The sequence below is a fragment of the Ochotona princeps genome, chromosome 1 (assembly GCF_030435755.1).
Source record: "Ochotona princeps isolate mOchPri1 chromosome 1, mOchPri1.hap1, whole genome shotgun sequence".
Classification (NCBI taxonomy): Eukaryota; Metazoa; Chordata; class Mammalia; order Lagomorpha; family Ochotonidae; genus Ochotona; species Ochotona princeps.
Window position 1 is genome coordinate 162,482,818 of NC_080832.1, and position 9,771 is coordinate 162,492,588.

Here is a 9,771-nt window from a genome sequence, read left to right on the forward strand (position 1 = left end):
CTCTTCCCGCTGCTCTGTAGGCGGAGAGGCTTCTCCGGGGCCCTTAAACGTGGCAAGGTTGCAGGCAAAGCCCTGCAGCGGTGCCCAGCCTGGTACTGTCACCTCCATTGGCTGTCCTGCCTCACACCAATTAGGGGGAAAGAAGGAAGAGGCCTCCCAATTGACAGCATTAGCGACTGGGAACCTGGGGAGTGTGCATGTAGGCAGAGGCCAGATCTTGGTGTGTGGGGGATGGGGGCACATGCAGGTTGGAGAAACCCTTTTCTTCCCTCCACACGTGAGACAGGGCCAAGTGCGACCAGCGAGGTAGGCCTACCACCAAGCCCAGGAGCCCTGGGGCCACTGGTGCTTCCCTTGGAACGCGGTTATAAAAAGCTCCCTGACCCGCACAAAGGCCTGGGGGGGGGCGGCGAACAATCAATCCAAATAAACGTTTGGAATTGGGTGGCTGCGGTTCAAGCCCGGAGGTCAGGAGGGCTGGTCTGCAGCGAGGAACCAGAGCAGACAACTGGCAGGAGAGGGGGCAAGATTCCCGCTCTGCAGTCCCCGCGTCCCCTCGGCGCTGTTCCCCGGCCACCCTGCGCCTTCCCAGCCGGCCTTTTGCTGCAAGGCCTGTGGCGTGGCGCGCAATTTGCTGTTTCTGAGTCGTCTCCAACACGGAGACTCCGCGCCCAGGCTCCTACAGCACTGAACATCACGGACAAAGACCTCGCACCCAGAATGCAAGGTGAAGAACCAGTCAGAAGGCAAACCAAGCCGTCCAGAGACCGAGCTTGCACCGGGGCAGGGCAGAAACAAAGGGGCGCGGCGGCGCGCGGCGGAGACATCTTCGAAGGGATCGTGGAGCTTGTGGCTACGGACGCGTCTCTCCGGTCGGCAGCTGGTTTAGTCTGAGCCACTTCATGGAGAACCCACGGAGCGGAGGAAGCACGCTAAGAACTTAAGATCTCAACCGCAATAATGATGAGATTTCCTAGAATTAAACGCCGATTACAGAACCAAATCGGAGAAACCCAAGCTTGCCCAAGTTTACATTCTCTTACGCCGGGGCAGGGGGAGAGATGGGGGTGAGGCGGTGGGATCTAAGGGTTCGGAGCGGGAAAGCAACCCGCAAACCCAGCAGGAGAGAGTCAGCTAAACGCAGGAGGAGCCGGAGGAGACCGGACCGGTGGCCCTGTGGCTGGCCAATTCTGGTTAACCAAGCAGCACACGAACTGGTCAAGAATCATTGAAACGAAAATAATAATAATAATAGGTCAAGATGTTTGTTGTTTAAAAGGTATGGAAATTAGTGGAGAGGAGTTTGCTCCCATAAAAAGGGTTACCAAAAACACACTAGGGATTAAGGATGGAGCCTCATTTGTTGTCACCTGCAACCTTATCCAAAACATTACAATGCACCGGAATTTAAAGCAAAGCCTTAGGGCAATGTAGTAGGGTGGCCTGGTGTTGGGGCCACTCAACACCAGTTCATCTGGAGTCCCCCAGCCAGGCTACAGACCAGCTGTGTCACTTGTCCTGATGCTGTTGGTAGCAGCCGCTCACCCAGACCTTCTCAGAGGACCCCCTCTGATCCCGTCTGAAGGAGGGGGTGGTACCTGGGCCCTAAGGGGACTGAAGTGAAAGACCACTTCCAGTTCCAGTGAAAATTCAATGTAGGGACAGGGGTTCCAGTGGGGTCTCCACAAAGGAGCTCTGCAGAGTCTGCGCTGGCTTCCCCAGATCTGCAGCCCCTTGTCTTTCCCGGCTGGGTCCCTCCTGCAAGCTGAGAGAGTTTAGGTGAAAGGATGATCAAGCGTGATGATTCGGGAGATCAACCAGCCAAGCAGTAGAGCAAACATTGTGTGTATGTGTGTGCAGAGTAGGATAACTGAAAAAAAAACTATTTGCAGAATTGGGCCAGTTGGGTTTTGCTTTGTTTTTTAATGGAAGCGGGTCCATGACTTCCAGCACGTTCTCCAAGGCAGCCATAATGCCCACTCCAGGAATTACTGCCATAGACAATTCTCCTGGCATTTAGGGCTGCTTCCTTGAGTCTCTGTATCTGATAACCTTCCAGAAGCATGTAGCCCTTGGAGCGCCAACATTCACAGAATCGCCAAGTAAGTGCAGTGATCGGCTGAGTGTAAGTCAAACCCATTGCCCAATTCCCTCACCTATGAAGGGGAGGACTGTTGTCCAGTCTGCCCCAGCCAAAGCTCTCCCCTTCTCTCCCCTCCAACACACACACACACACACACACACACACACACACACACACTTTCCAACACACTTGGGCCCCTTTTCCACGCTCGGTCCTCCCTAACCTGGTTGCTATTTTACTGAATGGTTTCTCAGGCATTTAAAGCAGTCAGTAAACACGTCGCGCTCTCATCCGTATTTGGCCATTTCTGCTCAAGCTACCCTATGTAAAAATGGCAAATGAGGGTAAGATGGGGAAACACCTTAGCAGATGAGTGGGGACAGATCTGTTCCCACTCAAAATGTGCACCAGCTAGTCAGAAAGAAACGCTCTGAGAGTGGGAGCCACGGCAAGACCCCTGCCCCAACCCAATCCAAACATCCCTTCCGGAAAAGAGCGACTTGTTCCTTTCCCCCTCCTGGAAAGGAGCGGCCAACGGAGTTGGGTCCGGTGGTGTTTTCTTAGCTGACTCTGGGCCACAATCAAGCCATTTTCGCACACATTCCCATGTAGGTACCAGGGGTGCTCTGGAGGAAGCTGTCGACGCCTGTTCAGCTAATTTAGGTTTTCTTTGTCTAATTACTGTGGAGCTTAGGGAAAAGGAGGCCGGCTCAGGGCAGTAAACTGACACTCGGTCTCTGTGTGTGGTATCCAGGCAGGGTTTTGATGGAAAAAGCCTGCTTCCACTCAACTTCAGGTCACTGTCTCGGGCCAGCCCCAGCTCAGGAGCTCACCCCCCTTCTTTCTCCCCTTCCCACACACACACACACACACACACACACACACACACACATCCCCCACCCCCATGCCCATGCCCAACACGGGAGACTTCAGGCCCAAGCCGCACACTCAACCCCAGTTGCACCAGGAGGGGCCTGGGTTCTGTTCTGGGAAGTTCTTTGCAGATGGCTCCCTAATGGCTCCTCCCCCAGGTTCTCCAGCACACACCCACACCACCCCGTGTCACCCAGCTCCTCTCCCGGAGAGACGCCTGCAGCTTGGCCAATGGCTTCTGGGCGGTGGCTTGCCTCGAGGGCCTCCGGGTCCACCCTGCTGTGGCCATCTCAGGGGCCCCTGCTCTTCCCCTCCTCCCTCTGCCTGCTCAGACTACACCTCCCTGCACGTGTAATCCAATAACCGACTGTCGGCTCTCATTGGAAATGATTTCTCCGGGGGCACATCCCGCACAGAGCCTGCCTCTTCTGACTTAGCTAGGAACTGCCCACAACCAGGGTGGCTGCTCTGGGCCACAAGTCAGATTTGAGAGAGAACTTTTTTTTTAAACATTTCTTTCCTTTTGGGGGGGGGGGTACACGTTGAAACGGAGACTGTCTAGTATCAGCTGCACACCCCTTCAGGAATGAACCTCGTTATGATTCTCTTATCTCAGCGTCAACCTTTTTTCGCATGGGTTTAACCATCTCTCCCACCCCTCCAAAAAAAAAAGTGAAGTGGACAACTGCAAACGAGGTGGAAGAAATGCCAACAAGAGCTCTAGTTGGCCCGAGTTTCCGGAGCCCTTCCAACGTGGCCTCCGTGTGTCCACGCAAAAACCCCCGAGGCTCAAAGTTCCGAAAAAGATCGCAATAGTGCCCTCTTGGAGTGAGTAGGCAGAGAGAGAGAGAGAGAGAGAGAGAGAGAGAGAGAGAGAGAGAGAGAGAAAGATGAGGGAGGTTCCGCAGGTTACCTTGGGGCGTCGGGCACCCTGGCGTGTGGCTGAGGGACCGCTAGGTCTAAACGAAGTTGACAGCTGGTGTCAGGGCGGCGCTAGGAAGGCGGCTCCGGGCAGCGGTGGCACCCCTTGGCCAGGGCTGGGCCGGGAGGAGGAAGGGTTGGGGCTGGGGGAGAGGGGCACCGAGAGACGGAGAGGGGGAGGGGAGAGCGAGGGGTGGGCGTGCGCCGAGGGGGGCGGGAAGCAGGGGCGTAGAGAGAGTGGACCTCGGTAGCCAGAGCAGTTCGGGTTTGGCCCAGGGGTGGGAGTAGGGGGAGGGTGGAGTGAGGTGGCAGGGAAGAGCGGTCTTAGAGCGCCGGGTCTGGGCGGGGGGGGGGGGGGAGGGAAAGGAGACCTAGGGAGGAATTCCAGAAGAGGCGAGGGGGTACCCCGCCGCGCGAGCGCCGAGATAAGAGCGGGAGCGGCGGCCGCCAGGTTGGGAGGGGCGCGGGCGCGGCGGCGGAGGGGGCAGGGCGGGGTGCGCTGCGCTGGAGGGAGGGAGCGAGGGCGGCCGGGGGAGGGCGCGGGCGGGAGGAAGTCCCAGAGACACTGCGAGGAGCGCTCCGCTGCTGCAGGCGTCGGGCGCGTCCCCCGGGTCCCGGCCTCCAGCCCGGCTCCCAGCGGCTCGGGCTGCACGGCCCGGCCGGGCCCTGGGCGCGCAGGGCGAGGGGCATCCGCGCGGCTCCGGGGAAGGGATGCGTCGGGCGTTGGCTCCGACCCGCAGCCGCTGCAGCCAGCAGCCCCGGAGGAGCTGAAAGCAGGCGACGCCGCCGGCCGAAGCGCTGGCCCGCAGTGGCCACGGCTGCAGCCCGGGCGGCGGGCTAGGGCGCTCGCCGGGCTTCTGGGTCGATCCCGCTCCGGCGCCTCCGCTCGCCGCCCGGGGCCCGCCCCCGCGGCCCGGCTCCCTGATGACCACCGAGGGCGGGCCGCCGCCGCCGCCCCCGCCGCGCCCGCCGCCGGCCCCGCTCCGCCGCGCGTGCGGCAGCCCGGCCCCCGGAGCGCTGCAGGCCGCCCTGATGAGCACGCCGCCGGCCGCCGCCACCACCGCGCTGGACGCCGCCGCCACCTCCTGCTCCTCGTCCTCCTCGTCGTCGTCGTCCTCCGGCTCTTGCGCCTCGTCCTCGTCCAACGCAGCCAGCGCCTCCTCGGCCGCCTGCAAGAGCGCGAGCGGCGGCGGCGGCGGAGCGGGCGGCGGCGGCCCCAAGAAGGCGAGCTCGGGGCTGCGGCGGCCGGAGAAGCCGCCCTACTCGTACATCGCGCTCATCGTCATGGCCATCCAGAGCTCGCCCAGCAAGCGCCTGACCCTCAGCGAGATCTACCAGTTCCTGCAGGCGCGTTTCCCCTTTTTCCGCGGCGCCTACCAGGGCTGGAAAAACTCCGTGCGCCACAACCTCTCGCTCAACGAGTGCTTCATCAAGCTGCCCAAGGGCCTCGGGCGGCCCGGCAAGGGCCACTACTGGACCATCGACCCGGCCAGCGAGTTCATGTTCGAGGAGGGCTCGTTCCGCCGCCGGCCGCGCGGCTTCAGACGGAAGTGCCAGGCGCTCAAGCCCATGTACCACCGCGTGGTCAGCGGCTTGGGCTTCGGGGCCTCACTGCTGCCCCAGGGCTTCGACTTCCAGGCGCCCCCCTCGGCGCCGCTCGGCTGCCACGGTCAGGGCGGCGGCTACGGCGGTCTCGACATGATGGCCACCGGCTACGACGCGGGCGCGGGTGCCCCGGGCCACGCGCATCCTCACGCGCACCACCACCACCACCACCATCATCACCATGTCCCGCACATGTCGCCTAACCCGGGCTCCACCTACATGGCCAGCTGTCCGGTGCCCGCAGGGCCCGGGGCCGTGGGTGCGGCCGGCGGGGGCAGCAGCGGTGGGGACTTCGGGCCGGACAGCAGCAGCAGCCCGGTGCCTTCCTCCCCGGCGATGGCGAGCGCCATCGAGTGCCACTCGCCCTACACGAGCCCTGCGGCGCATTGGAGCTCGCCCGGAGCCTCGCCTTACCTCAAGCAGCCGCCGGCCCTGACGCCCAGCGGCAACAGCGCGGCACCCGCGGGCCTGCACTCCAGCGTATCGTCCTACTCGTTGGAGCAGAACTACCTGCACCAGAACGCCCGTGAGGACCTGTCAGGTAATGGTGCTACGGGGGCCACAGGGCATGGGGTCACAGGGCATGGGGTCGGGAGGCAGCTGACGGGACCAGGCGCCTGCTCCCCGGAGGGAACCGGGGTCTTCGTGCCCTTTCCCAGACTCCATACCCGGCTGTGCCCAGCTTCTGGGAGCCCCGCGGGTCGGCGGGTATCCATGATAAAGGCCTAGTCTAAAGGCGCCAGGGGTCTGACTGACACTGACCTTGGTCCCGGAACTTGATGTGCCTGGGTCCCTTTGACTTTGGAGTTTTGGTTTTGTTTTTGAATGTTCGTTTTGTTGTTACTGTTTAAGTCCGACAGCTTTGGGATGGGCAGCCCAGGGAAGCAGCAGCAAGGCAGACTGGGCAGAGAGGAACTCATTTGGGGTCCTGGGGGCTGTTGATCATTGGATCGCAGCGGCCCGTTGGAGGGGGTGCGGAGCTGTGGGCCATCCCTCCTCCCGCCCCACACTGGGTTCTCGCTGGGCCTCTGCTTCCCAGAGCTGTTTCTGCCATCCCAGGCCACTGGCAGGGTTTGATTTAAAACGCGCTGATGGCAATTGAGGAGTTTTCAGGGACGTGCCAAGGGCGGTAGAGGGACCAAGCCTTTTGCGGGACCGGCTAGCCGGCCTGCCACAGCCCTGATGCCCACGGGGGCCGCTGGATCTGCAACAGCCACCTTAGTACCTAGCGGTCCCGGTGTGCCGGATCCGGAGAGAGGTGGGGGAGGGGAAAGGCCAGAAATGGGCAAAAGATGTCTGTGCCTCGGTGAGAGAAATTTCCCAAATAGGCCTTTTAAATGCGGTTCTCAGAGGTTAAGTAAACAAAGTCTGGGCGCAGAGACCACACCGGAGAGGGGCTTAGCCCGACTTCACCCACTGAGAACAGTCTTGTTCAGTTTTATGGGAATTTCAACAAGTAACCAATACAGCCGACCCTCCCCTCTTTAAAAAAAATCCCCCCCGGACTGGCTGTCAATCACACAACACGCCCCCTTGCCCGCCCGTCTGCTCCTCTCCCGACCCTGCCCGCCCCACCTTCCTGCAGGCCGCTCTCAACTTGAACCCAGAGTCTTTGAGATGCGAAGCCTCTGCAAAACAGTTTCCTACAAAAGAGAACTACGGAGGAGCTAGGACCGGCGGTGCCCCAAGGCATCCCGAGCTCAAGGCTGCGGTCCTCGCAAACTCGCCGACCCCGTGTCTTGCAGAGGACAGGAACCTAACAAGTCCGCGCGGTGCAGCGCGCCCGGGGTGTGTTGGAGCACCCGCCGGCAGGCCACGGCTCAGGCCTGACGCCCGACTGGGGGACGCGTTGCCCCTCGCCCCCCCATGGGAAAGTTTCCTTCCCTTCCGCCCCTAGGTTTAGTTTGGTGTCTCCCCGACCTGTTGGGGGCCGTGGCTTCCGAGCAGCCAAGGGGGTCCGCACTGGCCCGATGCGGTGCCACCCGATTCATTCCGCCCGGCCGAGGCCGACTGGAAAGCTCGTGCAGGGCCCAGAGTTCTCCCCTGGGCTGAATATATTTCAGCGCACACACACTGTTATCACCACCTCCATCCTCTCCCCAGCACACCCAGGACGACCACTCACCCCCCATGGCCCGTGGGCGCAGCCGGGCTGGGCAGCGCACCCCGCTGGTCTCAGGACCGCAGCACGCCCTTGCTTAAGCCGGGTGAGCCTAGAAAGGAACAGCTCGGATTCTCAGCGTCCCCGCCAGCACAGCAAACCCTGGGTCTTTGGGTCTTTGGCGTAACGTGGGCATTCGCTCCTGGGTCACGCTGGTTTGAGGTCCCTAAGTGTCACCACTAACTCGGAGAGCGAACACACCTGCGCCAGCAGCGACACGCACACGGCGAGCCACGGGAGACAGCGGTGACTTTCTCAAGAGTCACTTAGGCAGAGTCCCTGACTTCGTGAAAGCTCCAGGGACGCGCGCCGGGCCGAGGCCATGCGTTAGTCAGGCCTGAGCCTGGCCAAACCATGGCGGGCATGGCTTTCTTGCTGTTTCCCCGCCACCCAGTCCTTCAGCGATGTATAGGTGTGGTGGTTCCCTATATTATTGGGGTGACTATAAAGGACACAAGCCAACAGGGCTCAGCAGGCCAGTGCTAGTGGGGTTTGGGGGACTTAGAACAGGAGATTCCCAGGAGCCCAGCGCACTCAGAGATACACCCAGCAGCGCCAGGGGCCAGCAATGAAAGCAAAAGCAAAACCGAGCAGCCCGCAAGGCTTAGGATCTGTCTGGATGGAGCTCAGTGCTTTACGGGCCTTCGCTGTCTTCAGCTGGTCTCAGAAGAGGCTGCGGGATGGCCCGGTCTGCTCTCTGGAGGCCTGCCCTCAGGAGATGGAGCCCCAGTTGCCAGGGACCGGCGGGGAGGAGGAGGAGAGAGCTGCGGGAGCTCTTCCTGCCTCTGGCGTGCGGCAGTGGCAATGGAGTGCTTTTCCACAGTACCCTCTTGGCACAAAGACGCCTGGCTGCTTAGCTGCGTGTTCCCCTCAACAGCCCAGCTGACAGGGTCTGAGGTTTTATGTGTCCCTTTTCTGTTTGTTTCAGTGGGACTGCCTCGTTACCAACCTCACTCCACTGCGGTGTGCGACAGAAAGGATTTTGTCCTCAATTTCAACGGCATTTCTTCCTTCTCCCCCTCGGCCAGCGGGTCCTACTATCACCACCACCACCAGAGCGTGTGTCAGGATATTAAGCCCTGCGTCATGTGAACGAGGCCGCCAGGCGGAGGCTCCCCTCACCCATCTCTCTGATGAGGGGCAGACGGGAACGGCCCCCCGCACCGTGTGCTCCCAGAGAGCAGTAAGTAGCACAGCCCAGCACCTAGCCCCAGTGCCCAGGAAAGAACCCCTCTGCTGTCGACACACGCCTGCTTCTTGCCAGGGCTCTCTGTCCGACCTTGGCAAGGGGATACTCCTCGTGGGGAAACGTGCAGGCTCCCAGCTGAGGGAGCCCTGGGACTGGGGAGATCAGGAACTCCAGCGTTTTACTCCAGGTGGCCTTCCTGGCCCCTGGGTGGCCAGGGTCTGCGTGAAGCAGACAGGGCGTGTTGTGTGTGTGTGTGTGTGTGTGCGCGCGCGTGTGTTTTTCTTTGTCTATGTAAACTCGCGTGGCTTTTCAAAAAGGCAGTGTGTGCTAAGCACAAGGTCTCCAAGAACCCTCCTGTTGCTGGCTTGCTACACGGGGGAGCTCTCCATGTCTCCCCTCCCCCAAACGCCCCTTACGACTACAGGTGCCAAAGAACAGAAGCGAGAAACCTCTTGAGTAACCATACAAGGAGCCGGAGAAAGTGGTTTCGGTATTGACCACACCACATCTTTTTTGCCAGACAGATTTTTACACCCAGTTTTAAAGATACTTTTCATGATCTTCGTGTATACTCTTCACTTCGCTTGAATTTTAAAAGGAGGATATATTTACACTTACGTATGCTTTTAACTGTTTTCCAAAATATTTTGATGTAAAATTTTTTTTCAATAAAATGTATATGACAAATAGCAGTGTTAGGGGCCTGCTTCCTCTACCAGGTACCGACAGCTTCCGGTGGACCCCCTGCCTCTTCGCCCACCCCTCCCTGTACCAGCTTCCTGTGCCAGTGCTATCCTGCCCTCACTGCATAATAGACAACGTGGTGTGGGGGTCTGTGCCCTGGCTAACACAGTCCTGGTCTAAGGCGACCAACACACCGACTGACTGACCCACCGACCAGCCGGCTGGCCAATCATGGCCCTTCTCAGCACTGTTGCC

General features: G+C 60.4%; 1 protein-coding gene across 1 annotated transcript; it reads left to right on the forward strand.

The window, feature by feature from the left end:
- Positions 1–4,436: 4,436 nt before the first annotated feature.
- On the forward strand, positions 4,437–8,794 carry FOXF2 (forkhead box F2). Its single transcript, XM_012930164.3, has 2 exons — positions 4,437–6,023; positions 8,572–8,794. Exons 1-2 carry the CDS (start codon positions 4,802–4,804, stop codon positions 8,733–8,735), a joined length of 1,386 nt encoding a protein of 461 aa, XP_012785618.3. The 5' UTR covers positions 4,437–4,801; the 3' UTR covers positions 8,736–8,794.
- The last annotated feature ends 977 nt before the right edge of the window (positions 8,795–9,771 follow it).